The sequence below is a fragment of the Opisthocomus hoazin genome, chromosome 6, assembly GCF_030867145.1.
Source record: "Opisthocomus hoazin isolate bOpiHoa1 chromosome 6, bOpiHoa1.hap1, whole genome shotgun sequence".
In the NCBI taxonomy this organism is placed as follows: domain Eukaryota; kingdom Metazoa; phylum Chordata; class Aves; order Opisthocomiformes; family Opisthocomidae; genus Opisthocomus; species Opisthocomus hoazin.
In genome coordinates, this window is record NC_134419.1 from 14,100,763 (window position 1) to 14,126,241 (window position 25,479).

The 25,479-nt window shown below is 36.2% G+C and overlaps 1 protein-coding gene across 9 annotated transcripts in view; it reads right to left on the reverse strand.

Moving 5' to 3' along the window:
* USP33 (ubiquitin specific peptidase 33) overlaps positions 1-25,479 on the reverse strand; it is a 44,294-nt gene that overhangs the window by 4,963 nt on the left and 13,852 nt on the right. For 5 of the 9 annotated variants that reach the window (XM_075424736.1, XM_075424732.1, XM_075424730.1 and 2 more), the window contains 16 exons: positions 24,630-24,729; positions 22,038-22,107; positions 20,597-20,710; positions 19,773-19,851; positions 17,207-17,618; positions 16,666-16,806; positions 13,683-13,795; positions 12,161-12,333; positions 11,955-12,058; positions 11,347-11,380; positions 10,521-10,566; positions 9,591-9,771; positions 8,204-8,330; positions 6,015-6,184; positions 3,659-3,740; positions 1,430-1,538 (listed from right to left, as the gene is read on the reverse strand). In XM_075424736.1, the coding sequence (XP_075280851.1) occupies positions 1,430-1,538; positions 3,659-3,740; positions 6,015-6,184; positions 8,204-8,330; positions 9,591-9,771; positions 10,521-10,566; positions 11,347-11,380; positions 11,955-12,058; positions 12,161-12,333; positions 13,683-13,795; positions 16,666-16,806; positions 17,207-17,618; positions 19,773-19,851; positions 20,597-20,710; positions 22,038-22,107; positions 24,630-24,729 (2,055 nt within the window). The remainder of the gene's footprint in view (positions 1-1,429; positions 1,539-3,658; positions 3,741-6,014; positions 6,185-8,203; positions 8,331-9,590; positions 9,772-10,520; positions 10,567-11,346; positions 11,381-11,954; positions 12,059-12,160; positions 12,334-13,682; positions 13,796-16,665; positions 16,807-17,206; positions 17,619-19,772; positions 19,852-20,596; positions 20,711-22,037; positions 22,108-24,629; positions 24,730-25,479) is intronic. The other 4 variants (XM_075424738.1, XM_075424734.1, XM_075424737.1 and 1 more) reach the window with 2 other exon arrangements.

A 25,479-nucleotide genomic window follows, 5' to 3' on the forward strand; every position in this document is an offset into this window, starting at 1 on the left:
ACAGATGCCAGTATGATTCCAAGCAAGGCACAGTGAACTAAGGCACTGGGACTTTTCATTATTTTTCTTTGCTTCCGTTTAAAAACCACAAAATATTTTTTGTTCCTACTATTTTAAAATTCAAGAAACAAACAAACAAAAAAATCACACCCTAGTTTTATGAGTTTCTGTTGCAAGGCAATGTCAGTGACTGTACAAATTACCAAAACCAGCTAAGTAAAGAGTCTCAGTCACATTTAACTAAATTTGTTTTTATCATTGTTAAAAAAAGTTTATAATTAAGATTTTATGAAATTTAACATTTTTTTCAGAGACTACAGATCTTTTCACATTGTTATTAAGAAGCATGCAAAAATTCACTTAAACCTTTAAAGCCATTATCTTTTAGCTCTGTAATGATATAGCCATACCTCCCCCTTGAAGCCATGAACCTAAAGCATCAACGTAACTTTTTAAGGTTTCTGATAGAGGAAGTTTTGCAATCATTTCCTAAAGCAGTCTTTATAGAGGATAACAGAATTTTCTGTCTGCTAACCAGTAACAATACTTGCACAACAGTGAACACATAATCTTTGTTTATACTGGAAAAATACTGATCACTAAAGCAAATGAGGGTGACTCAATGTTGTTAATGACTATTCAGAGGTAACCCAGACTAAAGAAAAAGTGAATTACTAAAAAGTTCAAATAGCAGTCAAAATATGAAAAAGCCCATCTCTGAAGGGTGATTAAAGCACAGACAGAACTGAAAGAACAGCTGTGATTGTATTTTTCTCCCTCTTGTGAATTTAGATAGCAGAAATGGGACTCAAATATCTGTGCATTTATTTTCACTGAAAACTTCAAAATACTTTTTGGTTTAAGAATTACAAAGTCATTACTGCTTGTTATTTTACCATTCAAACTCCTGCATATAGTCTTTAACTCATGGAAAACATAGTAGCTGCTTGACATTAATTTTACAGATCCATTACAATACTAAGGTATTTACTTCACACTGAATTATATATGTTTATTTATGTCTCTAATGATATTTTTGAAAATTAGAACTAAAGATTATGATTAACTTTTTGCTGGAACAGTATTATTGCACTTAACCCTTATCAGATTGCCCAGAACAGATCACTGGCCACTGTATAAAGAACAACTGCTCATGTGGCTGCACTCTGTTTCCATACTATAAAAAAAGCAATTTAAGAAACACATTAAATATTTTCTCTAAGTATATCTCTGTATAAACAGTTATTTGGATACCACAAGAACATTACTGTTGCCAACAAGAAAGAAGGGATTCTACATAGGTATACAAATATTTAATAAAGTCCGTATGTTACAGGAATCACCTATGCACTTCCGCTAACCCCTTGGGTCAAGTTATGAATATCAGGTGATGTCAAAAAGCAGAATGAATAAGTGTTTACTTTTTTACCCGAATAAACATTTCCAGTTCATTTTTCCTTCTTTTTTCAATTCTTTCACACTCTATTTGGCAGGTGTGACAAACATACAGATGGTTAACAGCTGGTCCTCCTCCATACCTGCAGTAAAAGTAAAAAAACATTAACCTGTGGAAAATACCATGTAAAAAGATTGTGCACCTGTAAACATCCAACTGTCAGCACAAATGCCATCATTTATCTTCCTACATAAATATAATGTTATATATATATCATGTGTGATTTTATTAAAGGCCTCTAAGAAACAGCTTATGGAAATGTTCCAGCCAGTTCTCTCTCAAACATGTTCCTCCATTCCACTGCAGGCTCTTCATCAGTTTGCTAACTCCCCAACACCAGCCTCTAAACTTGTTTACTGTTTTGTTCTTAAAATTTTATTTTCCATGCCCCAGCTCCCCCACATATTTTCCTTGTGTGAAGTCTACAGGGGCACTTGTCACCGAGAAGCACAGCAGATGTATCTACGTGTGCGTGTATATGTAGGTATCATTATGAACACAGGCAGTATTTGCTAGCCAGAAAACTACAAGCCTGATCAAGAAAATATTCTTGAATGACTAGCAGCCTTAAGAGATGCATTTACTACAACAGAAAGGTCAGATCAAGATACATACTGAGATAAGGATATTCTGGCTTCCACTGCCCAGTTGAATAATTATTTTTGTCAGAGCTCTGTTCTCTTCCAATTCTGTTTCTCTTCTAAAACCTTAGATTTTATTCCAAAAATCTTACATTAAATGAGATAGAAGAGAGTGCTCTGAAGTACAGCAATATGAAGTCAAGTTCAAAATACAAAAGTTCTTAAGCAAGACAGAAAGATAACTGTGTTTACTTAGTGAATAACACTAAACAAAACTCTGCCATGGAAGGCATTGCTCTTTTTTTCCCTTTTAGATTTGTATGTTTGTCCGTCCATCAAAATAATTTGGGATGCTATTTCAGAACACGCCCCCCCCCATCCCCGATATAGAAGTGTTGTATTTTACCTGAAAATTAAAGCATTATTTTAGTACAACAGCAGTTGTACATACAAATTTTTTGGTATATAGTCAATCATCCCAACTTAAGAGACATGTGTTTCATAAAATGGTCACCTACCACTTACCTGGACCTCTGAAGGTGACACTTTTGCTTTAGACTGCACTGATGAGTTCACAAGTTTTTAACTGAAACAGGTGAAGTATGGATTATACTATATTGTCTTGAAGCAACTGGGACCTGGAAGTGTTTGGAATTGAACAGTAGTGCCACTTGAGCAGCAAAATAAATATGTTTGGGTCATGGACTCTCAAAATCTGGAGGACCTTATCATCTCTGGGACTTCTACTTTTCTATTAAATGATTGAGGTCTGACATCTTGTTAAAGAAGTTTACAGAGAAAGGAAATTAATGAGAAGTTTATAAATATTTTCCTTCAGATTTAACAAATATTTCTGCATACACAAAAAGGATAACGCCTTTGTCAGTTGGAAGAAAACCTCAGTATACCTAAGAAAGTGGAAATAAGCTGGAAATAGTATTCCTTCTATTTTTCACTTGTGTCCATTGAAACTTTAAAACAAAAAACAACCCCTTTAGCTATAGTGCTTAGGTGACAGGAAATTAACAGCTAAAAATATTTAATGCAAGTGCAATACAGAGTCCTTAATGTCATCAGCAAAGCTCTTCTACAGCTTTTTGTTACTTTAAAAGGAGACACAACTTACAAGAATCCCTCCTTTATATGTAAGCACTTAAACCTGACCTATATCAAAAAGCATGGAGTAGTTACACAGAATGCTTAGATAAAAGTTATTTTGAAGCAGTACTGGCAGCTGAGGCTACAGATTCAAAGCCAACATAAAAGAAAAGCTGTCTCCAGCCAACAAGAGAGCAGGAAGCTGATACAGAGAGCCCTTTCAAAACACCACTTGCAAAGTATACTTCTGCTGACCTACTTTGTGTCATTCTGTACATACGATACATGTTTATTGGTTTAATACTCAAGTATTATCCCTGTAACACACTATTTTATGTAGGCTTTTAGCACTACTTGGCAGAAGCAAATTATATAATAGGATGTTTGCCGTCCGTTGGCTTTGTGCCTAGAGTATATATATTTTTCTGAGCCACTAATTTCTAAAGTCTGATGTTGCTGCTTGGCACATATTTGCTCTCAAAGTATATCACTGGATTTTTTCCAGTTACAGTACGAAACTTACCTGCTATACAGATTATCCCATATATTTTGAGGTAGCATTACAACTAGGTCCTCTATGAAGTTAGCTTTGTGTGGAGGAACACCTGCAAAAGCAACAAACAAAAAAACAAAAACAAAAACAAGAGACTCATGGATTTTATCTGGGGGGTGAGGGAAAGGAGACTATGTTAGAGATCTCTAAATAAAAAAAATAACACAACCTTTCAATGAATTCAGAGAAATTACGTGAAACCAGTTTAAATGCATTATAATCTATTACTGTATTTAGAGGCCACTCTAATTTTCATCTTTTATGAGGCTGAGAAGTTTATAAAAAGCAGAAGCAAACTACATGAAAGATTAAAGGGCTAAAATCCTTTTTAGATATTGACAGCAAAATGCTTCTTAAGGTATACAATTAACTTGTTACAAGAGTGAATAAATACTTTGTTTATGCATGTAAACACATTAGCAAACTGTCCATTCAAAATTCACTTATTTACTGTAGACCTTCTCAAATTACTTCAAACAACATATATGCTTGAAAGCAGTAGAATTTTGAGGGAAGCAGAAATAGCGGGGCTTGCAGAATTAGAAGCACTGAGTTGAAGCACATGGTAAGCAGCAATGTCCTATACAGGAATTCTTTCAAATAGGGAAAATCTAGGAGTTTGGGCACTCGTACAAGAGTCATCTGCTGTAACCCTGCAAAAGCTGTGTGATGACACCAAGCTGTGTGGGGCGGTCAACATGCTGGAGGGAAGGGATGCCATCCAGAGGGACCTTGACAGGCATGAGACATGGGCCTGTGCAAACCTCATGAAGTTTAACAGGGCCAAGTGCAAGGTCCTGCACATGGATTGGGGCAATCCCAAGCACAACTACAGGCTGTGAGTAGAATGGATTGAGAGCAGCCCTGAGAAGGGCTGACTAGAAGCTCAACATGACCCGGCAACGCGCACTCGCAGCCCAGAAGGCCAACTATATCCTGGGCTGTATTAAAACCACCGTGGCCAGCAGGTCAAGGGAGGGGATTCTGCTCCTCTGCTCTGGTGAGACCCCACCTGGGTTCCTGTGTCCAGCTCTAGAGCCCTCAGCACAGGAAAGACAGGGACCTGTTGGAGCAGGGCCAGAGGAGGCCACAAAAATGATCCGAGGGCTGGAACACCTCTGCTGTGAGGAAAGGCTGAGAGCTGGGGCTGTTCAGCTTAAAGAAGAGAAGGCTCCAGGGAGACCTTACTGCGGCCTTCCAGTACCTGAAGGGGCCTACAAGAAAGCTGGAGAGGGACTTTTTACAAGGGTATGGAGTGATAGGACATGAGGTAATGGCTTCAAACTGAAAGAGGGTAGATTTAGATTAGACATAAGGAAGAAATTGTTTATGATGAGGGTGCTAAGGCACTGGAACAGGTTGCCCAGAGAAGTCATGGATGCCCCCTCCCTGAAAGTGTTCAAGGCCAGGTTGGACAGGGCTTTGAGCAACCTGGTCTAGTTGAAGGTGTCCCTGCCCATGGCAGCGGGGTTGGAACAAGATGATCCTTTAGGTCCCTTCTAACCCAAATCAGTCTCTGATTCTATGAAAACGAAAGCCACAGCCACGAGGGCCCACATGTACACACTCTGCAAATTGCTACAGGGGCCCAATATTCCTATGTTAAAAGTTTGGTTCAGCAACAGGGGCAGCACCTCTAACTGCTAATCTAATACAGCTATATTTTCTTCATTTGAAAATAGGTGTAAGACCACCACATAGTAATGATTTCTAGGAATGTTAGCACTCAAACACGGATATTTCCCCAAATATGTTTTCCTTCATCTAATTCTCTCATTTTTATTAACATTTAGCACAAAGTAAAATTTTTATGCTCCTATACAAAATATACACAATTACTACTCTATTTTCACACTCTATGCACTGGATAATCTGCATCAGTTCAATTTCTGGTTCCACAGCTTTCAAACCTTCTTGTGGCTTCTAGCACATAGCTGAGAAAAAGATTTAGATTGGCAGACCAAAGTATTGAGGATGATGATAAAGTGACAGGATTTTTAAAAATGGGAATATCTATGTTTAGGAAGCAAGCACATAAGCCAAACTGTTCCTCTTTCAGAATCAAGAAAGCTTATGAACAACATCAAATGTGCAGAGAAAACAAACAAACAAACAAACAAGTAGAACTTTACACAGTATCATTTCCAACTAGTCAGCTACTAAAATGAGAGAAATAATTTACTTTGAAGGTATAGTTCTAATTTATGTAAGAAGTTACAGAAGTCATAATATGAACTTACTATATTCAAATTCCTTCAATTAAAACAACTGTACATCCCTGTATAGCTACAAGTCGACAAATTCTTTTAAAATTATACAGTCTCACCTCCATGCATACAGAGAAAGTCATTATTTGAAATTGGTCCTGGCTCTGCAAAAGTCTTGAATTTATTTAACCACTGTCTGGAAACATAGAACTGCAGAAGACTTGGTTCCATCATATTCAGCAGACCTGATATCCTCCGTCTCTCTCTCTGTGCTTCTTCACTGCTCTTCCTATTGCCGAAATAGAAATCATTAAATGAATGTATATCCATGTGTACAGTGCAGATAATTTACTTTGTGAAAAGAAAACTGTACTTTCAAGTAAATTACCTGGGTCGTCTATACTTCGAAGTTCTACTAGCAGGAAGTAGTTGACTTAGCCTGTGAAAAACCTTGTACCTTTTATGTACAGCCAGAGCCACCACCTAAATGCGTGGCAGGATCCTAGACTGCCACGTTACCGAACCCCGTGTCACAAGCGTCAGTACAGTTAGTACAGAGCGGGAAGGGCAGCAAAGACTAAGACTACTTGCTTTGTTAAATCTATGCTTGTCCTTAGTTCTGACAAGCCATGGCACAAGTGTTATCATGCTTATAAGGAAACTTCTGCCTGCTTAGGACCCCCGACAGTTCCCATTCAACCTACCAGCCTGAGAACGCAAATAGTTGGACTGCAACAGAGACAGCGGCCTATACTGCAGAGGTGATCACTGCCACAGAAGAAGAAAAGGCTCTGCCCATCTGCCCATGTCCTCTATGTATCTTTTGAGCTAAAGCTTTGCTAGCTGTACTCCTCGGAGACATGTTCCTTCCTTACCTCCAGAAGTAAGGTTGAACAGTAAGTAGGTTGGGTAATTCCCCTGCTTTTCCTGTATCCCCCTACTCTTCTCATTAAGGCTGCTGCTGCTGTCCAGCTGGAAGTATCTCTGCGCTCCTGTTTCTAGATTGAATAGAATCTCTCTTCTCAAAAGCAGGTTTGAACCATTCATCCCATACTCCAGAACCCTGACGTGAAACTTCACTCAGCATCACACAAAAGCTGGGCCACCTCAGTTAATTTACAGAGTCAAAGTTCACTCAAATAGCTGATAGAAAAGCTTGAGGTAGACCTAATGGTTATAGCAAGAAGGCTATCTACAGCGTCGCGAAACAAGACAAAAGAGTAGGAAAAAATAAATGCGATGAACCTAATTAAAATATATCACCTGTGTAAATTCAGATCAAAATTATTTAACAAAAACCTTAACAGTCTGAAAATGAAATTCAAGTAGGTTAGTTCACTTTCCAGCTGTAATTTAAAACTGCATACATATCTCCACTAAGCTTTCTAAAATGCACTGAAAGAACATCTGTTTTGTGCGTGTGGTAGCATTCTGTCGGCATACTCTTTTAAAACCAAATTTTATGAATGCTATGCTTTTACTGTTTATCTTAATTTGTTTGCCCACAATCACATACAGTGTTCTTTCTTGGCAATACAACATGACTTCCACATTCCTTTTAGAAGAGCTACTGAGTCAGATTGACAGGCTTAGCTCAGACAGTGGCAGGTACGAGTGCTCCTAATGAAAGCTAAAACATTCTCAGAATGCATCTTCTTTCTTGTGCAGCTCTGACACAATCTATTTTGTGGTCAGCTTTTAGTGGAAATTTGATCTTAGTACCAGAAATTTAGAATTTGAAAACTGAGTTAAGTCACTTTTATTATTTCAAATACAAAATTTCTGTAGACTGAGATGATAATAACATGACTTTTCGCCTTTCATTTCAACTTTCAGGAAAAGACCAGCCTATAAATTCCCTGAAATTGAATTACAATACAGTAAAACCTCTGTTGTTCCACATCCCATCGGCTAAAGACTTTCCACAATTCCCTTTAGAGCTCTAACTGTTGGAGTCTGTGTGCAAAACCACCCTGAGTGCAGAATTCCTTTCCTCTAATTGAAACCAAGGTAATTGGTGGCCAGTTCTGACACTTGCTTAAAGTTCTCTTTCTAGTCACCTTACTATACTTCATTTATGCAGATTTAATTTTAAGTTCTATGCAAGTTTTGGCAGTGACAGAACAAGTGTTAAGGACATAACTGAAGGATTAAATCTCTCTCCACCACAGGCTTTTCTGGTTTGTCTAATTCTTCCATTACAATTCTTGTGCAGCAGCTACTTTCTGAACTTTCTGAAAGCTGCCCAAGTGCTTGAAAAGTTATTTACATATCCAATATGATTATAATAGTACTTTTAATTTCTTACCTGTAGAAGAGAACATAGGCTTCTGCATTTTGCACTGTGGATTCTGATACTTCTGTGACGCTCTGGTCATCAAATTCATACCACAAATTGTTTAAATTGTTGCGACAATAAGCTATATAATGTCCACCTAAAGTGTTAGAAGCAAAATTATTAAGAAGTGTCCAGAGCTGCCCATTTTACTTCCTTTTCATGTATTGCACAGTAAGTCCAAAAAAACCAAGTCTTAAATGGGAGAAACATTAACTCATTAGCAGACAGGACTCGGATATTAACCTCTCTCAAACTCAAGATGAGCTTTTTTCTGAATTTCTATGAGCTAATGGGAAGCTGGACACTGCTTTCAGTATACTCTTGAACTCTTCAAACAGCTCGTTGTCTAATGCACTCCTGAATCACGATATTCAAATCAGACTAAGACTGTCTGAACAATTTACCCTAATCAGTTCCCACAGTGAACTCTTTTCAAATATTTGTATGCGTTATAATAGAAATTAGCATAGATATGTAATGGCTACATGATATCAAGACCACACTTAACTGTATTTTGAAGACTATTCATAATATATTTAAAATTATTACTATTTTAAAATACATATTCAACTGTCAATAATCAAATATCTACTAAGCTAATTATGAGAAGCATCATTCAGCAAGCACTAAATGGAAGATGAAAAAGCATCCAGAAAAAATTGAAACAACTTCATCTACACAATGGATACCTCAGCTTTGGGGAGCAGAAGGGGGTGGGTAACTTCTGCAAAAATCTATGAAGTATCTGGCTTCAAGCTTTTCTTTCTCCTATTTTCCAACTCTTATAAATACTGAAAGCACTTGGGTAGGAACTAGCTTGGCATATAGCAATAAGACGTTTATTCAGCTACTCGTCACTATCCATAAACTGCAGTTACTGCCTGTTTTGGGGTTAACTGTCAGCGATCATCCAAGAGAACATCTTTTGAAAAGATTACTAGCATCTTTGTGGTGCTTTGTGAACTCTTTCCAATAAAGTAAGGCATAAAAACTCTAGACAAACAACAGCTATGTAGAACAGCCGATCAACTGGTCATCTGCTGGCATGTAACCTTATTTGTACATTTATATTGCCCACTTTCAATAGCGCATATAGATTTTTTACTTAGTATTCCAAGATCTGATAATTTTTTCCACCTACAATTTCATTTAAGTATGCTATACAATTTCAAAGATGTGTCAGCTCTTTAAGAGCAAGCCATCTTATGGGTCAAGGTAAAAATCACAGCATTTATCTTTCACGTTATAACTACCAATACTCAGTCTATTTACCCTTCAGCATACGGATATCATCCTGAAACACAAGTGCTGATGCGAGTATCAACTGCAAAGACAAAAAAATCAACCTCATACTTACTGCTGGCAGTTCCATGATGGCAAATGACAGATAAGAGATCATAAGTCACTATTTGAGCTGGACTGTCCTTCGCAAGGAAAGGCTGAAGATCAAGGCCTTCCAAGGGAAAGGACACATGGGTCCCAATTTTTGTGGAAAACATAAGTTCATGTCTAAATCTTTTGAGATGAATGCACAATATCTGTAAGAAGGATCAACAGATTCACTCAAGAACTATACATGCTACTATTTGATATTTAATAACCACACTGTGCATGCCACATTTTCCTTCTATCATCCTAAAAGGATCCCTGTTCTCTATGGCCTGAAGCAAGTATCAAGCTCTGTGTCCCACAGATTTCTTTTTTCAGTCAATTGCAGCTCAAGGAATTAGAAATTAATTAGTAATTATCGAAGCCTTATCTTACCGACAGTACAAAAAAAACCAGTCCTGAACAGTTACTAACACTGATGCAGTTATGAACAACATACCTTTTCTCCTCCTCAATGCACCTATTGCACAATCTTGTCACAACGGACATTAATTCTTCCCCAGTACTGCAGCCATCAACTCAAGTTTTGAAGTATAAGATCAGATTACTTTTAAAACTTAAAGTTACAAGCATTACTTAAAGAAAAAAAATTCACTCTGGTTGTGGTATTCAGTTCTATGATCTACAGTATAAATGAGTTCTGCAGGCAGACAGTAACAACACAGAAAAACCCCATTCTTCTAACTTTACTTTTCACGTACAAGGTTCACTTTCTAACAGGATAAATAATCAAACATTGCTCATATTCTTAAAGATAAATGCCAATGTGAAGACAGCTTTCATCATATAACATTATAAACACAATTTACTCTATGCAACTCATTAGTCTTACCACATTCCTAATCATGCAGAAAAAGTGCTTTAAAGTGCATGTACTTTAAAGTGCATGTAACAGTACCTCGGGAAATTTTTGCACTTTGCAGAATTTCACTCCATTTCTTAACCTAAGCAAAGATAAAAAACCACAACACAACACAACCAACACTTAGTTCTGAAAAGGTTTTATTTTATTGTGCTAGATCAGCAAAAGTCTAAGCTGAACATTACGTTAGTAAACCCAAAATATTTCTGGAATGTAGACTAGACATGTAGTAGCCAAAATGATACAATGACGCTTCAGAAGAAAAGACAATCTGTACTGCTGAAAAATTCAAAGCAGCAAGAACAGATAATAAAGTTCCATCTAGGTAACAGTTTCTCTTAGCAAAAATGAAAGAACTTTAAGCTTCATGAAAGCTGATTATTCAGCAAAAGAGAAAAAAAAAAAACCAACTAAGTTTATTTAAGAAATTACCTACAGATCACCAGTTATATAGCAAGGAATAACACTCCTTTTCCATAAAGGGTCTCAACAAGTCTTCAGACCACTTCTGTTTCTTGGTTCTTTAGTATTTAAAGACATAGTATGCTTGTTTATTTTTAACACTGAAGTGACCTACTGCATATCAATGAAAACCTGCTAGTAATATAGAGGGCTAAAAATTTTTATTTTATCAATCAAAAACAATTTACAAAGGTCCAAAATTGTAAGGAACATGAAAAAGAATTAAGCACTTTTGGTTTGCAATGTGGTATAGTGAGTCAGTGCTTCCTGACTCCTGAACCTTTGTAGTACTAAATTCAACCAACACAGCCAATAGAAATGAATGCCTCTTGACTAACAGAAGCATTAAAGCACGCAAACTAAGACAAATTAAAATCAACAAAGTTAAAAGGCAGCTTACTTTTTACACCTTCCACAGCTGTACATGTTATCACCTGCAAATATGAGGGAGAAGAAAAACAGTCATTATTCTGTAAATGCAAATAGTTATCCTTCAAGCACATACATTTTATACATAAAAGTTTCAAGGGAATGTATCTTTAGGTTGCATTCAATATTTAACAGTGATAAGAGTGTTGACAGAACGACTAAATAGAAAGGTTCTTAGGTTTTAAGCATTCAACTATGAAGCAGTACAGCATAATCTGAGGAGATGGTGCTATATAATTTAAAAAGAAAATAATTTACTAAATTCAGATTAAGGTTATGAGAATGAGTAATATAGTGGGTTTTGAAATTTTCAGTTGATACCATTTCATTAAACCAAATTCAGATTTATTTGACATTTCTAAAGCAGCTTTCATGGGCATTTCTTGCCTCAAATATTCAGCTGAGTGAGAAGCTTACCTTTTTGAAATGAATGATCCCGTAAGAGCAAGGAATGGCTGTATTACAGTCTAACAGGTGGCCTTTGCTTAATTGCATGAAGCTAAGAAGATAGTAATCATCTTGTTGCGATAGGAGGAAAAAAAACCCAGAAGAAACACGTTCTTGTAATTAACCTCTTACCCTTGAGCTCATCTCTGGCGAAAAAGGCAGCAAGACAATCTTGTAAGGTTACAACTGGACCCCAAAACCAGCTAGGAACACATGAGACAACAAACCTGAAACATCATTGACAGAAAAGAAAGAAAACAAACAAATGTTCTGCCAGAAAAGCAGAAACTGGAATTTCAAAATAGATAAATAAATAAAACAAGGTAAATAGTATTTACCTTTTGAAATATTCCATAAAAAAAGCTATCCATCCTTGGGGGGCATACGCTTCTCCACACGACCCTGCCTTGACTAGAGATGTCTGATGACTTGCAGAATGGAGTTTAGCAAGATCTTCCTTACCTGGAATAGGCAAGGACAGATCCTGAAAGGTCTCCAGGGTTATAGAGAGCTACAGAAGAAAACAAATGAAACAAAATAAAGTTAAGCTTTAAGAGAAACAGCAATCAAATTGAATTCTGCAAAGTTCACCAGTAACTACTAAGTCACTGTATAGTTGAAAATTCCACTAGGTAGCAAATTAATTATAAATAAGGAGATGCAAGAATGCATTTTCTAAAAACGAGGAATTAAAAAATAACATTTTTGAGTGAACTTGCACATTGTTATCACTGAAACTGTTTTTTTAAAAGTTGTTCTTAATTATTTGTCTTCCTACCAGTCATACAAAGCACTATGATTTTTGCTTCAGGCTCCTGTTATACAAACTAGTTTCAGAAAGCTTCAGCCTATTGCTTTGACAGTGTTTTACTTTGACGTTACCTTGACCTGATGTAACTGGACCCACTGCAAAAGACACCCAGCTATGCATTTTTTCTCCCATGCTGGATTTAGTAATCACTTCGTCACCATGTAAAACATCAAGCAAACTTTAAAAATTCTTTCGTGTTTTTTGAACTTGCTCACTAGATTACCCTGAGGTCTCAGTACTCTTAGATCTAAAGTAATGGAAACAGGAAGCCCCTGCAACTGCACCGGGGTTAGGTTTAAAGTTCATGTTGAGAAACTTGTCCCCAGTGCAAAGATTTGGATATCCAGTGTTTGATACTACTGCTCTGAAACTCAGAAGTGGTCCACTAGACATGTTTAGATACTTGACTTTGTTTAAATTATCACGTGTGCTGTTCCAAGTAATTCTATGAGGAAATAGTACAGAAAAAAATCAACTGTTTCTACATTGCATGAAATCTTGCAGTAGAGGACAACTTCAGAAAGCGGGTAATGATTCATATAAACTGTGTCTTTACTCAGATTTTCTGAAAGACATGAATTTTCTTAGACTCAATCTACCTAATAAGACTATTACTGCAACATGATTGGACTACTGTCTTCTACTTTTCTTTGTAACATTATGTACCTGAGAACATACAACAGTAGCAGTTATTTATTAGGATATTCAGAACACTACTAGAAACTAATCATATCTAACTGAAGTTGAAGAGCAAGACTCTTTCTCCATTCTTGCTGTAAACCAATTACCAGAATGTTATTTTTCAGCTCTGAGTAAATATCTAGCTCAACGAAAGCAAGCTAGTCTAAACACAAAGAGTGGGTCGTAGCTGCTATTACTGTTTGAGTGAGTAAGTTTGAAACAACCTAACCTTCCAAGGAAGTCTATCACAAAAGAATAAATTTACCAGAGAATGACTGTATTCATAAACCCCTACGTATTTGTACTAGGGGGGAAAAAACAAAACAAAATACACATATAAAAAGCTAGAACTTCCCCTCCTTACTCACCCGATCACAAGTCAAGCACTGTACTGAGCTTATTATAGTCCCATCAAATATATCAGAGATAACACTCCTGTACTTCTTGCACTTCTTCCTTTTTGGTGATGATCCAGTTGAAACTATAAAATGACAAAAATAAAATGCTGAAAGTACAACAAGATACAGTGGACACTGATTTCCTTCAGCTTTCCATAACATAACTAGAGATCACACATATTGAGGATTAAATTATAAGCCAAGCCCTGTTTTGTATTTACTAAATATTTCTTAGAAATTACACAACCAGATTACTGCTAGTGCCAGGCAATTCACGTAGGTTCCTCAAGCAGTTTATGAGGGACAAACACTAGAAAATTTTGCCTCTGTTTAAGTAAAACTCAAACTGCCAGTCTTGAAATCTACAGCCTACTGCTATGGCATTCATCTTGTCAGGAATCCCTCAAGTTATAAACTTTAAAAGGCACATTCTATCTGACATCTAATTTGATCAAATCCTTCCAGGAAGTTTTAACCATATTGGGCTGAAGAGCTCATATAACAGCTTATTGTATCACAACACTGATGACAGTGGGTTGAAGTAGACCAAATTTACTACTAGAGTCCAGCGTAACAGCAGCTTATTAAAAGAAAATAAAATGAAGTAAAACTCCAAGTCAATAACATGTTTCCCACCCAAATCCACTACTACTTAGGTAAACACACCAGAGCAGTTTCTTGGGCTCTACAGATTACTGGAATGGTGGGCTAAAACGAAGACCACAAACCCTCTTCTGGAGTCTGTACATTACCCAAGAGACCACTCAAAAGTCTTGTAGGAGTCAAAGGCAAACCCTGCCAAAATGCTGACAGGCAGGAACAAGATAGACAGTGGAACATGGAAATAATTACAGTGAAAAGGAAACTGAAGTACTCCAATAAATCTTTCACACAGAACACAACCTCCCAAGGCTCCTTTGTACTTAAAGGGTTTGTCCATAAGCAAGTACTCTTGCCTGTTTACTGTCCAGCAGTATTATCTCTGTATCATCCCATACCTAGAAAGATGTCTAAAATAATACAAAAGTCTGAATTCAAAAGAATCTCCAGCAGAAGGAACAGCTGTTAGAAGTAATTTGAAAAACCCTCTTTTCCACAATGCATCAGATATTTTTTATTTATCATGGACACAAACTGCTTCGTAGAGCCTTTTGCCCAAAATTCTCTAAGGTTCCTTTCAGTCACCTATTTTGCCATGCAACTGCATTAAGACCACTCTAAAGTCTTCATTTATCAGTGATGTGGAGGATATGCTGTATCTATCCGCACTAACAAACAGCAGGAAAAGATGGAAGACACTGACAAGTAGGGGCATCTTAGAATGGTGGCACCCAACAATGTGCTTTCAGCAAGGGGGAAATGGAAGAGAAGGGAATAGGTGCATTATACTTAAGTATTAGACCCCAGACGCAAGTCCAAGCACACTAGGGAATTCCTCTAGCATTAAGGGGAATTAAAAAAAAACAATAAAACCAAAAAAAACCACAGATCAAAAAACCCAAACCATCTTGTGAGATTGCAAATGGCTGCTACACTACTCCCCTAGTCAGTTCTACTGCATACATATCTGTTCCATCAATACTCAATAAAGGTCGCCAAAAGTTACGTTATTAGAAAGTGATAAAAACTGGTAGTCTAGATTGGAAGAGACCTTTGGATATCATCTGGTACAGTCTCTGTTCAGAGCAGCTCTAGCTGAACTTTGGAATATCCATCTCCAAGAACCTCAGTGTACCTCTGGACTCTCACCTCTGTTCTAGTATTCAGCCACTCAATGGAAAAATTTTTTTTCCTTCCACCTAATAGAAATTTTCCTTTCTGCCACTTGCTTCCATTTCTATTTGCTGCATGGCTACAAGAACAGTGTGGCTCTGCCTTCTGTATAACCACCCGTAATGCTGATGACAGCAACAGTTCCCCTGCAGCCTTTCCTTCTCCAGGCTGAACAAACCCAGCCTCTCCTTGTACATGACAGGCTCCAGCCACCTAGTACCTCTTCCGATAGTTTCACTTCAGTTTGTCTAAAACCTTCCTGTAATGGTGAAGCCAAAACTGGAGACAGTAGTACAGATGCAGTGTACTGCTGAAGAAATGAACCAAAGAGGTCAATGATTTATGTCCATTAAATCACTGTCATTCACTATCAATGCTAAAGCATGGAAAGGATGACATGAACATTTTCAGAACTTATCCTGGACAGACAGTTGAATGAAAGAGGATCACAATATTAAAGTTGTGGTAGTTTTTTGGTGTGGTTTAATACTATAGCCTTAAAAGCATGTTCCAAAAGATGAGCTTTTATTAAAACAGTCTATTGTTAGACAAATAAGGGTGGAAAAAAAAAAAAATCAATCATATATTGTTTCTTGTGCCCTGAAGCTGCACTGTCTTGTATCCAAAGGCAATAAAAGCCTAAACCTTCTGGATGCTGATAAACACATCATACTGTAAAAAGTGCCAAAAGAAACACCCTACAGCATTAAGATAGTAACAACCAAAAAGCAGCTAGCGTTTACAAATCTATCTACAGTATAGCTACACATGGCTCCTTAAGCCTTTATAAACTAACATGCTGACTTATTGAACTTCCGCTGAAGAAGCAACGTGCATGTTCTCTGAAAAGCATTACCTTTCTGTGGGTAGTAACTTCCCCCACTCTTTCCCTCTCTTTAAACCAGTGCAATTGAGAAAGTTGTCTAAAAATATTATTCTATCCTCACAAAGCAGAGGCAAATACGATTCATGCTTCAAAAGAACCAGAATTTACAGAAGGAAAGTGAGTCGTCTTATTTGTCCAGCTTATATAATGCTCCCTCTCCCCACTGGGAATAATGGATAAAAACTCTTCCTAAGAACAACACTGCATTGCTATGCAAGACACAAGAAACAACAAAATGAAAACTGTAATACCAAGCAATTCAGTACCAGGAGGGAGAAAATAAAGGGCCTGTACCTTTTTTGTGGACTGGTACCAGTGAGGAACATGATGAGAATGATTTTGGAGGACTGCTTGATAAGCGTGTGTTCATCCCTTCGTTTGATGATGGGGTTTGGGCTGCAGACATATCATTCATGTGGACATCACTGATGTATTCTGCAATTAACATTTGCATTATTTCATAAATTCTACCAAAAAATGTATTGCAGATGAACAGACACAATAGTTACGTAATTTATTTAACCATACTGTCAGGTAACTGGACATTTAGGAATGAAGCACCATTTCCATTAACATACCTTTAAGTTAAGAACAAAACCAAAACCCCCACTTTTCTGGATTACCTGAAACGTTACCCAGCTTTTCAAGGGTATTCAAACTGAATACAGAACACCTAAACTGAAAAAATAAATTAAGAATGTGCACTGTTTACAAGTAAATCCACCTACCCTATTTGACCTATACCTCTCTACTGTATTCTACAACTCATTTCCACTGACACAGATACTCTGGCTAAGAATTTGACTATTTCAACTGCACATTAGTCATGCATTACCTGAGAATCTGCTGTGTATCTGTACTTTGACAGTTCCTTGATTATTTACAAATTCAGCGGTCTCTGAAGCAGTGTTTGTGTCTTTTTCCAACTCTTCAACAGAATTTGCTCGTTTAAGCTTGTTGCTTGGTATTTTTTCTTTCTGCCAATCTTTGGGTGAGGTTGAGTTGTTATCGTCATCCTGAATTAACATAGTGGTCTCAGCTGGATCCTCTAAGACAGGTTTGAAAATAGTGTCATTTTCTGTTTTATCACAGGTGCCACAGGGCTGAAAGCCTATGTCTGACTGGCTCTTGTCCTCTTCCACACTCTCTTCAACACTCATAGGCTGGGCATCTTCCAGTTCTACAACTGGTTCCTTAAGTTCTTCGTGAAGCAAATCCATTAGACAGCGCAAAAATTCTTGTGCATCCTAGGATTTTAAACAAGTTTTACAGTATTATTCCATTTGATTTGGAAGACATTATATCATATGAGGAAAAGATACAGATCACTGAAACAAAAGCTACAGCTAGCTGTTAAAGTAAGGTAAATTCCTTTGCCCCAGGTCTACTGTTCAAAACAAATTTCATTTCCAGACCAGATGTTTGTTTCCTGCATCCATTTCTTGCATGTCACAAGTAATCTTATCATACAAGTTTCCTCCAAAACACTTCAATTCCCAAAACGCTTATTTCAACATCTTTAACAAAAATACTGCCATAGCTCACATGAATGATTAATGTAACTCAAGCAACTACCAGCAGTGTGGTCAGACTCCAGCTTTGCTGGTAATGGAACATTTTAGGGACAGTTTTTTAAAGCTTTATGCAGCATCTTCAGCAAAGCAATCACGGTCTTGCTTTCACTGGGCATGGAAGTACATCAGTAAAAAGTATTATGATGTACTTAGCCCGTGTTTCAAATTGCATCATACTGTCAACAAGATCTTAATTCTTCTTCTCAAGCCTGGGCAAGATTCCTCAACTACCAGTGTTTCCACAAAGAGCTGTCAAGTATTACTACAAGTCTAATCTGTGTTTGGAAATACCTTAGAAGCCACCAAATTTCAACAATCCATGCAGCAGCTTGGCTCCTGGCAATAAAGAATATCTAATAAAGCAAGCATGGGAGAAAACAATAGCCTCCTCTTGGCAACTACTACTGCTTCTGTTTTCTTCTGTTTTCCTTTTTGTATTTTTGTTGCTCATAACAATAATTTTTGATGCTCAGTATTCCCATCCATCATAGCAATTACTTATTAAGCTCACAACTGCTGACTAGAAAACATTCTTTTTCTTAAAAACTGTAACTATCAGATCTGAGTTCTGGATTTGGGTAATGAAAAAAAATCTAGTATGACTATTTGCTGGTAATCCCTTTACAAAAAAAAAAAAAGGAAAGAAGACTCAAACCATAAGACACTGATTAACTGATAATCATTCTTCACCAAGCAAAAGGATTCCTTTCTCTCTCTGAATATTGGACACGACTGCCCAACTGGCTGCCCAGTAGGAGAGTGTGGGTCATGAAAGACCTGTTTTGTTTTAATTGTTGCCGTGAAACCTACTAAAGATACAACTCACATGTGATCCAGGCAAAACCTAGAAAGGTTCTCATTAAGCGTTGCTCTGCATGGAAAAAGACATTCTAAGCAGCATTCAAAGCTGTGAGAACCAAGTTTCCATACAGTTTCTTTTCAGTTATCAAAATTGATTTTCTACTTTTCCAGAAACTCATGTGGCTCTTAGGAAATTCATGAGTAAATTAAAGAACACCAAGATCACTATTTAAACATTTACTTTACAGCTAGATGCAGCATTTGAGTATTAAAACGTGTTCTAATCCTCCACTCCACAAATATGAAACATGCTACCTGAAACAGCGAAATTCCTCTGAATAACAGCAGATTCCTGGAAGATATTAGTAAGCTTTTCTAATTACAGAGTTTAAATTTTTCTCTAGCCCAAAAGCTTTTAATAAAGTACTGCAAACTGTATGAACGTAGCAAGATACTGTATGAAGGATCAGCTGAAGAATGCCTTTACTATTTAATAATCCATGCCTCTTTAACAAGTCAACAACTTACAGGTCTCACAATACTGCTTATGAAACACCCAGTAGTGTGGTGGTGTTTTTTTCCCAAAGTTACTAAATGAAAGTTGGATACCATGTATTTAATTATTTAAAAAACATAACTTGTAGATTAATATAAAAAACATTTTATCCTTTTTTATTTTGAACACCTTTATTTTGTTTTCTGGGACTGCTCAAATATTAGCAGCATTATTTCACAAAAAGAAAAAGTTTTAGATACGTATTATTTTAATTATCCTGAAAAAAAGGGAAAAAGACTTATTCTCAGAAGCTGAAAGCCTTTCAAGAATTTTATATAAACAAACATAAAACCTGACTTAACTGTTGATGGTTCACGTTCAGATGATCTACATTTGAAGCATATAAACTAAAGCTTATGTTGCATTTGCTTTAAACAAATATAGGAAGCATGGTATCTTAAGCACTAAATTTAAAAACAAGAGATAACTTTATGGCTTGGGCAGATTTAAAAAACATGAGAAAGTTTTACCTGTTGAGAGTAGCCTCGAAACATTGGATTAACAGTTTTAATTCCTTGAAATAAGCCAGTAGGAACAACAGAACCAGGCCTAAAGAAAAGTTTCAAACATATAAATATAGATAAAAAAGCAAGTATTTAACTGGAATTTTCTGCCTTTACTGGGACCATAATTTTACCTACATCTAAACTATACAACATGTCTAGAACCAATAATATTAATCTTAAGAAACATAATATTGGTACTGAATAATTAACAAAACAAGTTTTTAAAAACTCTGCCATCCAACAGAAACAGAGACTGTATCAGGACTTTTATGCCACATTTCTTGTTAGCGAATTAGATGACAAATCAGACATACTCTTGGCACTATGCACAATTGCTGCTCCTTTACATTTGTACTTATATCTTGAAGTATTTTCCAAGACAGAGATAACAAATTCTGTATAAGAAAATAAGAGAAATTGACAAAACATTGATACAGAATGAAAGACACCGAGAGGATAAAGTAGTTAAACATTTTAAATTTATTTCTGGCAGATATAAACTTATTTTGAAAAGCTTAATAATACTTTGTATACTGTTTATCATCTATGTCTTGTCAGATCTTCCTTACTACAGTTTACATCAATTATTTGTCCTATCTTTGGTAGATATGGAAAAGAACAGGCTATAAGGAGTGTATAAATCCTGCAAGTTACTGTTTCCTTCCTTACTATAAGGGCAAATCTGTGATATACACAAAATAAAAATTAGAAAGCTCGGACAGATTAATCCATCCTTCATGGTTCTGGAGTTTATTTACAATAATTTCATCACCAAAATGATGGGATACCTGCTTTTGTGCCAGAGTTCTGTCATCAGCTTGAGGTAACTTTTACAAATTGCTGGTTTCTTATCTGTTCGGGCTAAGCCTCCACAGTCAAGAAAAAAGTGCGTCAAAGGTGGGCTGATTAAAAAGAAGAAAATAGTATTTTTTTCAGGTTGTTTCACATTGTTAAAATACAATAGCAAATCTGCACTTCATACAAGATAATTAATATAAAAAAATAATACTATTATGTAATTGAACAATTCCATTTCCTACACCCTTAAATGCTGCAACCAAATATTTCCCAGTATGACAACTTCAACAGTACAGCAATACAGCTCCTCTAATGTATTCTAACATTTGTTAAAGCACCAGAATTATCTAACGTGATTCAAATTCAAGGCAATTCCTGCTAGCCATCACAGAACTACACATGTACCAACCACTACAGCAACAATCACCATAAACCCAGTCCTAGCACCTTAAATAAATCTTTTCTCTAGAATCCAACAGTGCCACATGATGTTTGTAGGTAAATAATTTATACTAAATGATTATTTATCTGTTGATTTCATGCAATGTTGCCAACTCACATGCTCTCTCATTTCCCTCCTTTCAACCCCCCTTTTGAAGTCACAGTCCCTCGTACAGACTGGACCTATTTTTATCCAAGAAAGGAGATATCCCAGTATGCTTGCAAAACTTGGCATTTCTCAACAGAATCATTTCCTCATGACTAGATGTGCTGTCCAGCTCTTTACCTTCTATAGAGATTTGCCTCAGTTCTCTCCCTCAACAAAGGATCTCACTGAGGTCTACCTAGCCCTATATCCTGTGCTGGATTGCAGCCAAAAGCAGATGCATACAGTAAACATCTACGACATACACTTGAGTACTGTCCCTGCCTAACCATTTCAAGTGCAACAAACTTCAGAGTTGGATAGTGCTTTTGTATCTTCAGCTTTTGCGGATTTCTCGTTTGTGAACTTGCCTGGTATCCCCATGGGATGAGAATATTCTGTATTCTAGCCATTGCTAGGATGATTTAGCATCAAATGTCCCAGATACACTGTTCGCAAGTACTGAATTGGACCTTTTGATCTTAATACGTCTCTTTTTAATTAGGGTTTATTCTTTTGCGTTTCCTTTGATTTATTCTGTAGCAGGAAAAAGACCAACCCACAAATTTAACAGCTGTTAGCAGATTTTCTTCCAATTTCTAGAACTGCATGTATTTTTATTCAGGACAGTGAGAAATCAGCGTGAAACAGGGAAAAAGCTGACTAGCCCATATACTATAATACCTTTTTTCCCTATCAGGGACACAACTGTTTCTAGTATATAAGACTGAGATTTAACAAATACACATCTTCTTCCACAGTAGTCCAGCCCTTCAAGACCCTTAAGCCCATCTTGAGGAAATAATAAACAAATATAAAATTACATTTACAAACATTTCCCTTACCAGTTGGAAAGAGCTTGTAAAGCTGCATTCATGTAACAAGTGTTTCCAATATTTTTTAATCCTGTTAGACCTGAAAAACAGAATGAATCTTCAGCAAGTCTGTTGATTCAATACAAGACATATTAAGGAAAATACTTCCTAGAAAATATGTACTAATTAAAATAATCGTGTAACACTTCTGATGCCAATTATGATGCAGAGTTGTAACTAAAAGAAACATAGGACTCCTAAATGAATACTGATCTAACTAGAAGAAGTAATTAAGTGTTTTGATTTTGGCTGACTAAAACACTTCAGACAAGTTGATTGTATTTCATCTTCCTAACTTCTGATGTTTTATGACAGCTGCAGATTGTAATTTGAAATATGTTTATCAATATTTAAGTTTTACTTGAACTTAATGATTTATCTGTTCAGTTAAATTGTTGCTATGCTGTGTTTGTAACTGTTAATCGTATTAACACAAGCTTCTCCAGGAAGATTTCATTCTTCTGTCTCAAGTTCATGACAGCAGTCAGATTATGCTAAACATTCAAAACCTATTAAGCACGTGATTATCCCAGAATCAGAATTATAATTACCTGTGATCAGTCCTTTTCTATTCCAGTTATAGATCCTTATTTTTACACACAGATTGCTCAGTTTAGACTTCTCCACAGAATTTATTTTCAAGCCCATAATGTTTACTTTATTTGCTGATACCCACATACATTTTGTTGACAGAGAAGTTACAATTAACATATATTCTTTCAGTGATTATGCAGTCATGAAAAATGCTCTCTAAATATTTGAGTAGAGGCTATTTAAACAAGTCATAATTATAATCTGATCTCAATTTTAAAAAATTAATCTTAAACAGCTGCTATTCATAGCTACTAAAGTGTTAAATTAAGAAATTAATTTCAAAATAAAACTGCTTTTGTGTGAGAAAACAGTAATATTTATAAGCAAAGAATTAATAAGACTGGAAAACTTAACATATTCAGCAAGCACCACTGGCTCTATGCAATCCTTGAAGTATAGGAACTATCCTGATCATGTTAGCCTGTGGCAGAAAAACAAAACTTACTAAGAAATTCCTTTTACATCTAAAAATTAGTTTAGTTACTTCAGCTGAATTTTCTAACACACAGAACTTAATTTTTAAGTTTTAAAAGGTTTTTCCACCTGTCTGAATGGAAATGCAGCCGTGCTTCCCACATCTGCACCTACATTCTGCCCTTCCAATTTCTGCTGCAAAAAGGACTGTCATTCTTACTGAAAGTGGAAAGTAAGAACAATCACAGGATTTTTAAATTTTTTACTTTATTTTTTTAACAGCAGAAAATATATCAGGAAGATACTCTCACTGCAGTTTTCCAGCCTGCAGCATTACAAGTAAAGCTTTTGAACAGACTTCTTTTTTTGGACAGATATATTCTAATGTTTGCTTTATCAAAAGCATTTCAAGAGAAATTTTAAGAACAAAAGTTAAAATGGAGCTAAAGAAGTTTTTTCCTTTAAATTTGAGAAATGTATTAGCACAGTCACATCAATATTACTGGGAACTTTAATGCAATTATACTTGCATATTTCTTCTATAAAAGTTACATTCCCAGAGATATTTAAAGGACAAGAAGATACACACTTTGGTAGGAGAAACTAACTGGGAATAAAACACACGGTTTAATGATTTAAGGGCAGATGGCAAATTAGTTGGGTGGTGACATATCCAGAAAGACTGTGCCAGACAACAGAAGCAGCAAAGTAGGTTTTTCAACCAATGCCAGCAGACCTAGTAGAGGGAAAACTGGTAGTAGATGTGTAAAGCAGAAGTGAGATCCATAAACTAGAATAACTCTTTTATCATCACTGATGGAAAACAAACTGCCTTGATATATGCATTGGCATCTCAAAAGCAATAGCTTAATCATCTGCTGGTCAGATTTTTCTGAGAAAATGGTAGTTAGAAATATTTCTTTACTAACAAATACATATATCCTTTTTAAAATTACCAATACCAATTTGAGACTTGTAAGAAATAGTAATTACTATGTTCTCTTATGAAATGGGAAATTAAAGCTTCACTGTTTGGGGTTTCATCCACTCTCATTTTCATCTTTTCAATAGTTCAGTATTAGGGAGGGGTAACCTTTTATACCAGAAGGTTTTTCAGTAATGGATTTCATGCACTGTCAAGGAGAAAACAAAAAACCCAAAATCTATACCGGGATACTACAGGTTCAGAAAATGGTTACCCAAAATGCAGGAGAGTATTCAAATCAGGAACCTTTCAGGACAGTAGAAAACATTAGAACAGATTTTATAAAAAAATGTTTTTACCAGAGTGGCTAGAACATCAGCTACACTAAACATTACTCCAAAAAGCTTTCTTATTTTTGTTGCTGCTTGCACAGGTGCATTACATCTACCTTCAGAGCAGAGGCTGCAGTGATAAGTAAAGATTACTGCAATAAAGGTGAAACTAAAAGTGAACATCTTAGTTGGAGCAGAACAGGAAACAGTTCCACTTAGAAGAGAATTAATATATAGCTGGAGAACAGATCTGGAGACATACACATGCAATAAATAGCAAGATTTTGCTCTTATTACCTCTAGTCTTTAGCTCATCTTCTTCCACTTCTATGTCTAAGTCATCAAATACAGCTGCGAGTGGAATCTTCAGTGTGGGATTACTAGGTATTTTAAAATCCTTGTAAGGAGAAAAAGTATATTTACCTGTATTTATCAATTTTCCACTTAATTGAGCTTACATATAATTTCACCAACAAATCTAGGAACTGAAAATTACGTGAATGCATTTTGAAATCTCACTGCACATGAAGTGAGAATAACAGGATTCCACAGCAACCCTGCTAAAGTTTACTAAGAACCCCCCACATTTTTGTTTTCAGATAAGCAGTGACAAAGCTGCATGATTTTCTGACAACAGCTGAAGAATCAATACAAAGCAAAGCATAGAGTTTCTTTCCCTTGGGTAACAAACAGTAAGCCAGCAGTGAGCAGCTAACACAGTAGTCATCACAAAAGTGAGTGTCTATGTTTTCAGTATGCCACCAGATGGCGCACTACATTTAACAAACTAAACTGTTGAAGCAAAATGTACAAATAGAGAAACAGACTATTAGGCAGACAGACATTTCTTGCACAACAGCCTCTTTTTGTGAGCATATAAATAAAAGTTCTAAACAAAATGTTTGACAGACTTTGTAAGTTCTACTGATTTTTCTGCATATTATTTCCTTGGAAGATTAAAACAGGTTAAGTATAATAGAACAGAAGTTCAGAAGTCTGAACCCAGCTTTGTATCAAGCCACAAGAATTTCTGGACAACAGAAACTTAAACAAAAATTTCCAGTGGTACTATTTAAATTGAGCTGCTGGCATTTTAGGAGAAAATGATCAGATATCCATATTAAATACTAAACTTTGAAGTGAAATA